General features: G+C 46.3%; 1 protein-coding gene across 2 annotated transcripts in view; it reads left to right on the top strand.

The window, feature by feature from the left end:
- Window positions 1-13,218, top strand: part of IFT43 (intraflagellar transport 43) — a 46,510-nt gene that overhangs the window by 14,366 nt on the left and 18,926 nt on the right. For both annotated transcript variants that reach the window (XM_057428540.1, XM_057428539.1), the window contains one exon: window positions 2,425-2,492. In XM_057428540.1, coding sequence (XP_057284523.1) covers window positions 2,425-2,492 — 68 coding nt within the window. The remainder of the gene's footprint in view (window positions 1-2,424; window positions 2,493-13,218) is intronic.

The raw sequence follows: 13,218 nt of genomic DNA, 5'->3' as shown, positions 1-13,218 counted from the left end.
CCTCACAGTAAAAAACTTCCCTATATCCAATCTAAACTTCCCCTGTTTAAGTTTTAACTCATTGCCCTTTGTCCTATTGCTGCAGTCCCTGATGCAGAGTCCCTCTCCAGCATCCCTGTGGGCTCCCTTAGATACTGGAAGGCTGCTATGAGGTCTTCATGCAGCCTTCTCCAGGCTGAACAGCCCAGACTTTCTCAGCCTGTCTTCATACAGGAGATGCTCCAGCCCCTGATCGTCCTTGTGGTCCTCCTCTGGACTTGCTTCAGCATGTCCATGTCCTTCTTATGTTGAGGACACCAGAACTGCACACAGTGCTCCAGGTGGGGTCTCACAAGAGATCAGTGCAAATACATAACATTGGCAAGACTTTGTAATCGAACCCCTAGATGGCATGAAGTCATCCCCTGTGCAAAGACTGAGGCGGTCATTCTCATCCTCTATGTGGAGTGTCCCACTTGTATCTTTGATCTGAAGGCTAGTTTTGGTGATGAGGGAATTAAATTGCAGGTGCATTGGAACGCCCTGGAGATGTGTCTTCCCTCAGCCTTACGGCCCAGGTTCTTTGGTGACATTTGTTAATTCCATGCACCTTTGTAAGGAGTTATGAGGCTGGGTTGGGAACATGGCCGGCTGGCTATCAGAGGGATGCTGTAAGGGGAAAGGGGTTGTTTGCATGCATGGGAAGGATCCATGTGTGAGGGAATGTGTTTTTTGAGGTTGGGGTGTGTGTGATGGGAATAGGGATGTTTATGTGGGCATGCATGCCCATATGTGGTGTGTTTTTCCGCCTTTTCCTGGGCTCTGGGTGTGTCCAGATGAACTGAATTCAAAATACTCCTTTTTTGGCACTGTAGTCTCTTCTCTGGTTTGGCATCTTAAGAATCTGGGGGAATCATTTAAAGATCAGAAAACTCCATTCAATTGGGCCCCTGAAGTCTTCACATTCTGTGACATGGTCATTCCAGTCGACTGAGCTCTGTCCCCTGCGGATGAGCCCATATAAGGAGGCTGTTTCCTGTGTTTCACGCTCCCTGCCTGTCCCTCTGCCCTCCTGTGCTCCCTTTGCTGAAGAAAGCTGGTATTTTGGGACTGCAGCTCCTGCCTCATTCCTGCTCCCTGTTTATTTTTGGAGGATGACTATTTTTGCTCCTGTCAGGGAGCTATGCAGGGTCATGCCCCGTCCCTGCAGCAGGCAGTGGCTGCCCCTGGCAGGGTCTCTTCATTTCCCACACTTGCAAACAATGCTTCTGCTTCAAGAAATAAACACGGGAGACCCCTACCATCAGGGGTTAGCTCAACTCCTTCCTCATTTGTGGCAAGGGGTAATTTGGCTTTGTCTCAGGGTTGACCCCACCATACATGCAAGGTCCTGTCTGTCAAGTCAAAAATCCTCAGGAGTGACCCAGTTCATTCCCTTAATAAAAGCTGTGGGAGCCACTGTCCCCCCATCATTGCTCCAACTTAGACTCCTTTTCAGTTATCATTTTTTCTCTGTTTCGGGACATCTTTTACGCATCATCCTTTCCCATGATGCTCCCTTCACACGCCCCTGCAACCCATCTTGCCACAATGGGCACCACAACTGGGAGCTGTATAAACAGAAATTCATCCATTGGATTCACCATGCCTCCTTTCACCACTGCCTGTTGTGCAAAGCACTGAAGGCACTGCTGGATGAGGTGCTTCAGGCAGGAGGAACAGAGCCCAGAACTGCAGAAGGAATAGGCTGCTCCCACACGGTGGGAATTCATAGCCCTGTTCTTTGAAAATTCCCATCGTAACCCCCAGGCTTGCCACACGGCAGAGTGTCACACGAGACAATGCAAGATAATAGCAGGGAGTGCCTTTAAGCTCCAGATGAACTTCCCCTTTAGCATTTCAGTGGTGGCAGTGCTGGGTTTCCTCTCAACTAGCTTAGAGGTATTTGGTATGGCTGGCTGTATCTGCACTTCAGCTATCCTCTTCTTCTAGGCAGTGGACAAAAGCAGACACTTTTTAGGAACAATTCCCAGTCTAAATTAAAGATGTCTAAAATGTGCTGACCCTAGGAAAGGTGTAACGTGATACCTCCCACTGAAATGTGGGCAGCAGTTCTTAGTAGCCATATTTAGCCAGTAGAACACCTCATCTGTGGATCAGTCTGCTGCTGTACTGTGTGTTCTGGACAAGTTAAAGATACATAGATGAGAAACTTGTCAAGATACTGATTAGAGTAGTATATCTTCTGTTTACCTGGACACCTACACCCCTGTTCTGTAATACTTGTCTTCCTTTTATTTTATGAATAGACAGCATTTTAAACACTACCTCTCCAGCCATTATTTGGTAAAGTTTTACATTAATATATGTGGACCTGGTGTCTCAGTCGGCTTCACTTTGCCTACACTGGAGCTGGCTCTGATGTGTCTCTTCTCTCTTTTAAAGGGTCCACCACCTAAACCCCCACGCCGGCAAGGAGGCTGGGCAGATGATGCTGTACTGGCAACTACCAAGTAAGTCCTCATGTTTTTCCTTACTAAGAGGGGCTTAGGCAAGGATTAAGTGAACATCACTAGTTGGGATTTGCTGTTACAGGCATTGGAACAGTTTTTCTGGATGTTGTAGGTGGCATGTGTCTCTCCTTCAGACCGTTTGAGGTACTGCTCTTTCTTGGTTCTGCTGGCTAATGCTCTTTATAAATTGGCCTGGCTGGGTCACTGCGTACATGTCACTGTCTGCCAGAGGCAGTGTATTCCTTACCCGGTATAGTAACTGAAAGGAGTCAAGAACATAATAAGCATGTTAAATGTAGGAGCGGGGAGGGGGGATTTGACTGGTTGTGCCCTTTCCAGGAGAGTGACACATGACAGTGCCCCACTGACAAGAATGCAATGAACAGTTCAGGATTCAATGATCAGCCTTGACAGTAAAGGTGAAATTTGTCGATGTTTGTGTGTGTATGGGGTTATGGTATAATGGAAATGGATGGAAATGGTCAACGATAAGAGATAGGAAGAAAAAAGTGTACAAATTGTAGAGTGTAGATTGAGAATCCTGGTGCTTATGAAGGACACCTAAGGGAAAGGAAATATATGTATGTGGTAATAGAATGGGTGTGAAAACTGAAGGACAGTTCAGACTGGGAGATGACTTGGTTTCAAACTATTTGCTATTTTTCAAGCTATAAAGTTGTGCTGGTGTTGTATTTCTTATTCGCAGAGCTGAAGGGCTCAGTGACAGAGTGGTGTGAGATTGCTTGTGTACATTAAGGCCTATAATAAGAGTGTATATGCCTGACATATACTTTGGAGGCACTGATTTATGGAAAAAATTTGTATTTTCTTTCCTGGAACCCTGAGAATGGGAGAGGACATCCAGAGGGGGTGAGAAGGGTGTTCTATATTCTGGGGCAGCCTTTCTGGAAAACAGTACCTTTCTGGGAAAATTATCATTCTGTCTCTGAAGAATAAATCGGCTGAAAATGCGAAGACTGGAGTAAAGGAATTAAGGTCTCGATCTGAACTCCTTCTGCTCCTCTTTAGCTTAACTCTGATAATGGTATTACTTTGCATAGGCTGGCTGAAGCTAGAAGTTACCATTGCAAAGATGCGCCCACCTCAGGGTTATAATAAAAATGCCACCAGTGATCCTGGTTCTTTGCAGGAGCAAGCAGAAGCTTTATGGAAATGTGACAGCAGAGAACAAGGGTGAATGACATTGTTTAGGAAAAATAATTGTTGTAATTGTTGGCTAGGTGAAGGTCTGGATTGGAGGTAATACGGTTATTAAGGGCCTGGAGGGCAGTGCCTGATGTGCCCTGGAGGACAGTGTGCAGGTTCCTAATGCAACAGCAGTGTGACATGTGCTACTTTGAGATGTTTTCCATTGTTTGATATGAACCTCATGTGATATATTTAGAGCAGTAGCTATCAGTGGTGCTTGTCCACTGTCCCAGTTGCATGGTTTACAGATACAGCAGGTGTATGGAGTAAATGCTCCTGTGAGGTTGGATTCAATTCAGTTGAAGAAGCAGAACAGGAAATAGAAGGCTGCAGACCTTTCTATCTGTGAGACCCTGCACAATGATACATGAGTTGAAGATTTGCCCCTTGCTCAGTCATGCATATGATACCCATGTTGTATCTGGCAGTACTAGTTTTAATTTGTGTTAAGGACTTTTATTGAATAGATTTTATGAAGGAGAGGTTTGTTCTGACTTCCTTTGGTCATGTGAGGTACAAGGATTTTGTACAACTAGTTCCCCTGTCTTTTCTTTCCTTCAGCTGTGTATTCTCCCCAGGGTGATCTCTCTCCTTGTCTCCTTTATAAAAGTGAGATGCTGGCCTGTAAGGCTGTCTTTGTGACATATCCCGGAGTAAAGCCTTCATGTGAAAAGTCTGAGTCATCGGCTGATGTCATACCAATGTTGCTGTAGCTTTGTTGTTTCTGTTTTCTCAGGCTCTGTCTCCCCACAGCTTTTCAACCAGTTTGACTCAGCTTGGAAGCCCATCAAGTTAACTTGCTTCAATTTCACTAATTGTAGATGTAGTTAGAATAACATGCTTCTATTGGTGTATCTGATGTAGGTATAAGAAGTTTTATGCCAGTGTAACTGAGCCTACACTTGGGAATTGTACTGCTTTAAGTCATTTCTTTTTTCAAAATGGACAATGTAAAAATTGTAAATTCTATTCCTTACGCTGTGCAGAGAGGCTACAGATACTTAAACTATTTTATACTATATTTCTAGTTCAGAGTCTTACCAATGTGACATCATTTGAAAATGTTCTTTTTGTTTCCATTTGGCACATATTAGAGTAAAATTTAATTTGCAACCTGTTTTTCTGTTTTTCAATCTTTGCTGCTCCTTCTTAGTCCCTTCCCTGCCCAGCTCTTGTCATACCTAGGTAATCCTGCAAATACTCTCACCATCTTGCTGGTTCCTTCCATCAGACTACTGCTTTCTCGGACTGTTGCAAGACAGGAAGAGGAGAAGTGCCCTTAAAGTTTTCCAACCTGCAGTTAGTTTTGAAATTAAATTGCACAAATGGTGTGCAAGTAAGATGCACTATTTTATCATGAGTTCCCATAGCACTTGCAAGTGTCAGGTATTTACATTCCAGAAAATTAATAAAATGCTGCCTTTAGTGATAAGTTTTCAGAAGTTGAGCATGGAAAGATTACTTTGCTCTTCTGGTACCTCTGTAGAATAGCTGTCATTGCTAGGAGTCCCATTTTGTAAATCTGGATAATGAAGAGGGCTGCAGGAAGTGTCTGAGCAAACCCTCAGACTGGTCCTCTGCAATCAGCAAATAAATGGTGCAGAATAGTGACAGAAGTTGTTTTCCCTTACTGGTGGGGCCCTCTGCACTGGACTCTACTGTATTTATTTAAATTTGTATTCAAAGAGGAGAATCAGTCTGTATGAAAAGAGGTAGTCCCAGCAATATTCCAGCCCCAGTATTAGAGGAAAGGGGACCAGCCAAGAACCTAGACAGCCACTTGGGGCCTGGTACCCTGATGAGATTATAGAAATAATAGTAATTACAGCTGGGTTTGCTACAGAAGCAGTTCTCTAACCACTGGATGGAGCCCAAGTGCCATTCTGGACGCTGTGCTGATGTTCTTAATGTCATCAGTTTTGACACTTGTGACAAGCAAAGCAGAGGTTTATTGTCAGGTTATCTCACGTGTCAGAAAGAAGAAATACAAAGCACCTGCCAGGAAAGGAAAAAGTTTTGCCTACTGGTAAGGATTTGACAAAGGAGAGGTACTTCCAGGATCCATTTAATTCCAGCCTCTGCTGATCTTATCTATCTGACTTTCTCTGTAGCATTACTGCCATTTTCTTCCCTATTAGTGTCTTTATTTCTTTCCTTCTCAGGACACTTCCAGTTCACTTGGGTCCTTTACCCCTTTGGTCTTGCAGTCAGCCCCTTAAAATTCATACAGTTCTGCAGGCAGCAGCTAGGATTGGTGTGGAATAAATACAGCTTATTTCAGGTGGCCCTACAAGCAAATGCAAGTGCTGCTTTCAGTAGGAAGTCCCACTGCCTGCATGTGTACCTCCTTTCTCTACAGGGATTGTGGCAGTTTAGCAACAAGTGCTCCAGCTACAACTGAAATTTCTCCTTTCTGACTGGTAGGTCATACAGAGTTGTAATGAGACAAGGGAGTTCAAAACTCCATGTTCCTGGAGTTTTCTCCGAATCAATTATGATCAAGACTTATTTAGAAAAATGACCATGCTGAAGATTTTGGGACAGAAGTGGTGGTATGGTATTCAGGAATGCATTTAACAAGAAGACAAATATTAAGGGCCTGTAGGAAGGAAGTGAATGTGGTTGGGGTGACCTTCAGAGCAGGGTAACCCAGTCTCCATGTAGGTATCATTTAGGGCTCTGGAGGGTGGGCAATGGTGAGACTGCACCCTCGAGATGGAGGAAAGTTATTTAAGAGATTAAGCAGTTTTATGATTCAAGGTCTCTAGAGGTAAGTAAAGTTAAAAACCTCCTGTTTCAAAAATATGGGTTTAAACTATCCTTTGTTGTAGCTATATGAAATGACCCTTGAGAGTGCCTGGTTTATAGAACCTCTAGCCATCCCTGTTTTGCAAGTGGGAGTAGTAAAGTGCTCACGAGTTTCTCTGTCTGACATGGTAGGGGAAGCTTTTGTCATTGTTTCTGTCCTCTACTCCCAGTCCAGCGGTGTTGAGTTAAATCTCAGGCTGGGCTTCCCTGTGACACTGCCATGTTAGGGGCAGAGCCAGGCTCTTCACTGTAGGGAAGACAGCAGCCTCACTGAGGACATCTATGGATGTCCTTAGTGATGGGAAGAACATAGGCACAAAGGATCAAGGCTGCCAAGTGAGGGGGCACAACTTAGATGGAGAAGAAAGAAAAGGAAGTCTGATTAAGTTTTGTCTTGAAGTGTCTGTTTTTGGGTTTGTCCCTGCATTGATCTGCAAGGGAATGAGGCAAGTAATGGCCCCTTGGGGACCTTCAGGACTTTCCTCTCAATGTCAGCCGTCATTTTCAATCACCCTCTCCCTCCCAGCCATTAATTTTGGCCCAGGATCATGGGGACTTGTCCATCTATCACTCCTAATTGACACTAAATGATCTGTCAGTTTATTGATGAACGGCAGGAGTGGAATTGTCACAATATATTTTACTTTCTAACAACTCCTCCTGACAATTTTACCTTGTCCATCTCACTCTCCTCACATAAATCTCCGTTGGCCTCTCATTCCTTCTCTTGGGCTGATCTGGTGCCAGCCGCCTCCATGCCATCGGCACGCATCAAGGACATCAAGATGGTGGTGAGCTGCAATGTGCAGGCCCAGGGTGGATTTTTCCTCTCTCTCCCCCCACCTTTTCTTTTTTCCTTTTTTTTTTTTTTTTTTTTATTTAATAGGCTGGATGTTCCAGGAATGCTAACAGGCTCTTGTCCCTCTGTGTCATTGCTAGGGTGAGCTCTCCTTGGTGTTTCTGTTTAGACTCAGTAAAGATAACTGGCAGGAGAAGGAAAGTCCCTAAAAGACAGAAGAGTCACCTGAGAATCCCACAGTACCATGGCTGTGACGGGGGATTTTTTTTCCTTTTAATCCTCCTTAGTGTGACTTGCAGGGTTTCCTGCAAAGGGAAGATGCTAGAGTTGTGTCCATTCCAGTGTCTTTGCAGTGCCCAGAGGAGCCTGGTAAAAGAGCTGGGGTTTCTGCTTTTTTTCTTGCCTTTTTTTTTTCATGCTAAATTTTTGTTTGTTTATTCTCTGCTGCTGGAGTTTTCTTTGACTTCTTTTTCCTGAAAGACTCGGCAATGGAAGAACTGGTAGGGCTGTAGCCTCTTGCTCCGTTAGAAAATGAAGCCTGCAGGACAAAAATGGAACAGTAGCGTGACATTTTTGATAATCTATGTAAGCTGCTGAGGTGGCAGATTGTGCACAGGGTAAAGTCTCTTTGATTTTTATGATGGAGAAAAAAAACATCTTTGTTCCTTAGTTCTCCCCATTTCCAAGGAATTTATCAGCAAATTCGGGGGAGATATGATCCTTGCTGTCCCAAATATTTCTTATTTAAAAAAGAAAAAGTCTCTTGAAGAACACATGCAACTTTGCAACCCCTTTGTATCTGTCAAAGCCACAGCTAAAAACTTGTCTGGCCTTTGTAGGTCACCTCTAAATTGGCTGTGAAGTCTAGCTTAATGCAGTTTACCTGTGGAAAGAGACCTAAGATGACCTGATCTACTTGCTTGGCCCTATTTCCCCATCCCCCAGTCCCCCTTCCCATATAACCCCTCTACTATTGTGAAGTCCTTAATCCAGGTTCTTAAAATATCTTCTTTCAGAAGCTCTCAGATGGCAGCACAAGGTGCTGTTCAGTAATAAACACCTCCTTCTTTCTAGTGTTTTTCATTTAAATGTTTTCAGTGAAGCCAACCACAAGTAAAAGGTCTTTGGCCTGGTACTTCAGAATCATGAGTTTGTTCTCTGTTATCATAGAATCATGGAATAGTTTGGGTTGGAAGGGACCTTCAAAGGTCATCTAGTCCAACCTCCCTGCAATGAGTAGGGACTTCTTCAACTGGATCAGGTTGCTCGGAACCACAGCCTGGCCATGAATGTCTCCATTCAATGTCTTCACAAGCAACCTGTTCCAGTATTTTACCACCCTCACTGTAAAGAATTTCTTCCTCATGTCCAGCCTGAATCTCCCCTCTTTTTAACCCTGCTAAAAAGTCTCTCCCTATCTTTCTTATAGGCCCCTTCTAAGTACTGAAAGGCCACAATAAAGTCTCCCCAGAGTCTTCTCTTCCCCAGGCTGAACAATCCCAACTCTCTCAGCCTCTCCTCAAAGGAGAAGTGCTCCATCCCTCTGATCATTTTTGTGGCCCTCCTCTGGAGCTGCTCCAAAAGGTCCATGTCTTTCCTGTTCTGAGGACTCCAGATCTGGATGCTGTACTCCAGGTGGGGCCTCACCAGAGCAGGGGGGCAGAATCACCTTTCTCAACCTGCTGGCCACACTCCTTTGAATGCAGCCCAGGATACGGCTGGTCCTCTGGGCTATGAGCACACACTGCCAACTCATGCACAATCTTTCATCCACCAGCACCCCCAAGTCCTTCTCTTCAGTGGTACTATCAGTCCCTTCATCCCCCAGCCTCTATTGTGGGATTGGAAAAAAACAACCAACCTTAGATACTTTTCCCGTGCACTCGAGGTCTGTCTCCTTCAGCAGTCAGTTCTTCCACATAACCATGAGGATCAGAGAAGTGTGCTTTCCCCTTAAATGGAAACTGAAATGCTTCTGTAATCTCAAGAGCCATTTGGTGTGAGAGTTGGCCCTGGTGCTTACTGGAGACTGAAGACATGATTGCGTGATTAGGAGCCCCTGTTCTCAGGGACCGAAGATGTGTGGTGGATACCTCTAGAAACTGCAGCACTGTTTTCCCACACAGCAGGAATTTGTATTGAGTGGTGGTGTTTTTTCAGTGGGAGCTCTGAGCAGCTCTGCTGGTCAGCTGTCTACTGGTGAGCGAGTGGGGGAACCCTGGGAACATCTGGTACAGGATGATGCAGTGAGTAGGCTGAGGTTCAGTGACCCTGTGAACTCTGTCAGCTTGTTCTTTTGTGCCAGTTCCTGAAGTCTTGCTTGCCAGAGCTCTCCTCCTTTGTTGTTCCTGTTAAGCAAGCCCATGTATTAGGACACGAGGAGAAACAACACTTCTGCTAGAGACTGATTGGTGCCTCACAAGCCCATTTTAGCTGGAGCCAGCTAGCACGGTGTCTGTCAGATCCCTTCCCCCAGAGCATGCTTGCTCATCACTGCATCCTGCTCACTCCAGTGCCATGTTCTAGGGCAGTGTGTTCAACATGTGGTCCAGGCAGCCCAGGGATTCTGTGAGGGGCAGAAAGCATATGATGGGACCATTAGTTTAAAAAAATGTATGTCTGCCCAAAACTGTTGTGGAGATACAGAAGGCTGTGTGCCCCAGGGCTTGGGAAGTGGGTGAGTGTGAGGTGACATCCTGCGACAGAAATAAAGGTTTATAGTAGTCCTTGCTCTGCTGAAATCAATGGCAAAACTTGCCCTTGTTTTAGGAGATGTGAAGATTGAACATCCCGATTTAATCAAGGCAAATCTGGCTTTTCCAGGCTGCCACAGTGCAGGGAGAGGGGGTGGAAAATGAAACAACTGATTGGAGCCCCAAGGAAGGTGTGGTGGAATAGCTGAGAAGAAAACCTTGTGGTAGTGCTTTCCAGCATGGACTACAGTTCTGTTTTACGTACAGCTTTGAGGAATGTTTTTCTCTCCCTGTGCCTCTGCAAACAAGCAGTGACCATGACCCGCACTTGGAGAGCTGGGAGAACTGATCAGTTAGCACTTGTGCATCGCATTGGATGTGTAACTTAGTTGTATCTTACGCTGTTGAACAAGATGTGACTCGTAGCTCACCACCCACTCACTGTGGTGATGGGCACTAAAAAAATACTTGAGCAAGAGACTACAGTGTCCTTTTTAATCTTTTTTTCCCCCATCCTCCTTCAGGCCTAGACCTGAATCACAGTCTATGCCCTGGAGGCAAAAGGCTTCATGCCTCTCTGTGGGCTGAGCCCGCTGTTGGGCACTGAGGTGGGAACGGTTTTGGATGGAAGTGCAGAGGCAGAATGCTGGCCAGTGATCTATCTCCATTTGATTGCCCCGCTCCCTCAAAACAAAATGTATCTCTATGCATCAGGACGTTCCCCTTTTTTCCATTTAATTCTTTTAGCAGGGGGGCAGCTTGAAGCTTTCTGGTTCCACGTGATTCATAAAGAGAAGCGGTTGAGACATGCCAGGAAATACGCTAACACGCAGGCAGATGAAATCCTTCCCCCCGCTGCCAGGGCCCTGTGAAGTACCGAGAACTCCCGCGGATCTCGACGCGCGGCTCCCGCTGTGGGTCCCACCATCCCGGGGGCAGCCGCACCCCCCGCCGTTCGCACGTGTGACCGCTTACGAAGTCACGTAGCCGCTTCAGCGCTCGGCTTCTTCCAGGCTCCGGGGGACGGAGGACCGCAGCCTCCGCGGGGAGCCCGGGCCTGGCGCCACGCCGCCAAGGCTCGGCAGAGGGCGGCCGCTGCCCGGCGATGCGGCGGCGTCGGCGGGCGGCTGCCGGGGAGGGCGGCCGTCTCGGGACCCCGAGCAGCGCTGGCTCGGCAGCAGCGGCCCCCGCGGTGGCGGGGCGGGAGGGCCGGCGAGAACGAAGCGGCACCAGCGCAGCGCTCCCCGTCCGGGCAGGGGCAGCCGGGCCTGGCGAGAGGCTGCCCTAGCTCCCAGCCCACTCTCGGCCTCGGCTGCCGCCCCGCCACGCTAGCTCGGACACGCCTGTCCAGCCGCCTCAGTGTTCCTCTTAAGCCCCCGTAACTGCCTTCTTTACTCCTAGCTGCGTTGGCCGCACTTACACCTCCCTGGGTGTGCGGGAGAGAACCTCTTGCGCGCTAGCCTTCTGGCACCCGGCTGTGGCTCCGTGCACGATTCAAGCGTGTGTAGAGCTCTCATGAGCTCTGGACATTAAAAGATTTCAAGGACATTTCCCCCCATTCATCCCAGTTATGTCCCCTGCTAAAATAGGTTAACGGTGTCTAATTAACCACTTCACATTGTCATGCTGCATAAAGATAGCATCCTGGCTGTTCTCTGAGCCCTGCTACTTTATCTCCATTTAGATCTCCGTGGTAGTCCATTAAATGAGAAAGAAACAGTTTAACAGAAATGATGTCTACATTAGAACTGCCTTTCACCCTTCAGCTTAGAAGTTGGAGGCAGCTCCAAGACAGCTCAGCTGAGCATTGGGGGGGGGGGGGGGGGGGGGGGGGGGCAAAGCCTTGGGTTTGAGATTTAACCCCTTCTCATTAATGTGAAGAGAGGATTCCTGCTGTCCAGAACTGAGTGAGATCGGATCTAGATCCTCTGCCTCAGGGGACACAGGTAGGAGAGAAATAGGTATTCTGTGCTAGGAGTTACAAAACATGGGGTTGCATGGGGTCTGTTATTGTCTTCTGCCCAGTTTCTCAGCTATTCAACATCCTGAAACAGGGGGTCAGCAGCTGGCCAAAGCCGGAGGGAATATTTTGGTTATGTTTGAGAGCATGGACAACCTCGCAGTGAAACGGAATTCAAATGGAACTGTCCAGGTGATGGGGCCAGTCCATATTCTTTGGCCTTCCAGATGCAATGGGCTTATCAGAGGAAATAAAAGAAACAGAGGTATCACTGTTTCACAAAAATTGGGGGTGGCTGATATATAATACATCAGATTGAATACATTTCTGAGCTCTGCTCCCAGAGTTGTTTTGTTTGCCCTTACTGGAGTGCTGATTTTATAGGCACTTGTTGCTGCCCTCCATGGGCTGTCCCTCCTGCTGGAGCAGACAAGCTAGGACAGTGCACTTCTTGTTGCTGAGAACATAAGAAAAGAGAAGGAAATCTGTTTATGCTGGCTTGAGTTTACGGTCTGTTTTTTTCCATGCCTGCCTTCACTCACCACTAGAAAGCTGTGCCCAAGAGGTGAGTGAAAAGGGTGCTGTGTACCCAGGTCTAATATTCCTGAAGGTTGAAATGTTGGTCTCAACATGTTGCCATTGGCATTGGTAAGCTGAGACGAGACGGTTCTCGGGAAACAGTCTCCAGGATGCTTAAAGCAATGCTGTAACTTCCTGAGGAATGCCTGCAGGGCTTCCCATAGCACCTGGAGAGCAGAGGCAAGCAGGTGACTGGTTCTGCAGGAATAGTATCTCTGTGTATAGGATTTATAGATACATTGATAGAATATTATGGAATGGACAGGGTTGGAGGTAGGACACCTTTTGCAGACTTCCCTAGTGCCTTGAAGATTCTTAACCTTAGGACACAAGGTAAAGCTTGTCTTTTGTCTCAAGGCCACTTTGTTAGGTAAATTTAGGTAATGCAATTGGGCCAAAAAGGCAAAAGATTAGTCAGGAACAAACAAAAATATTTTGTGATTTTTTTTTTCCCAATCTGAAACAAAGAATGAAAAAGTAATTTGCCATCAAACAAAATGAAAGGAAGTCTTATAAAAAAAAAGAAAGGAAATAGTAGGCCAATTGGTATCTTCTTTACCTAACAGCTCAATCATTAAGGTCACAGAGAGTGCAAAACATGCAATCCCTTCCTGAACTCTGGAAGTCTCATGCTATATTTACAGGAAAGTTCTCTACCTGTGAGCTTATCAACTGGTT

The sequence above is a fragment of the Pezoporus wallicus genome, unplaced genomic scaffold (assembly GCF_028554395.1).
Source record: "Pezoporus wallicus isolate ANWC-B61680 ecotype Strahan unplaced genomic scaffold, APGP_CSIRO_Pwel_v1 contig_3486, whole genome shotgun sequence".
Classification (NCBI taxonomy): domain Eukaryota; kingdom Metazoa; phylum Chordata; class Aves; order Psittaciformes; family Psittacidae; genus Pezoporus; species Pezoporus wallicus.
This window is presented reverse-complemented; position numbering and strand designations above follow the sequence as displayed.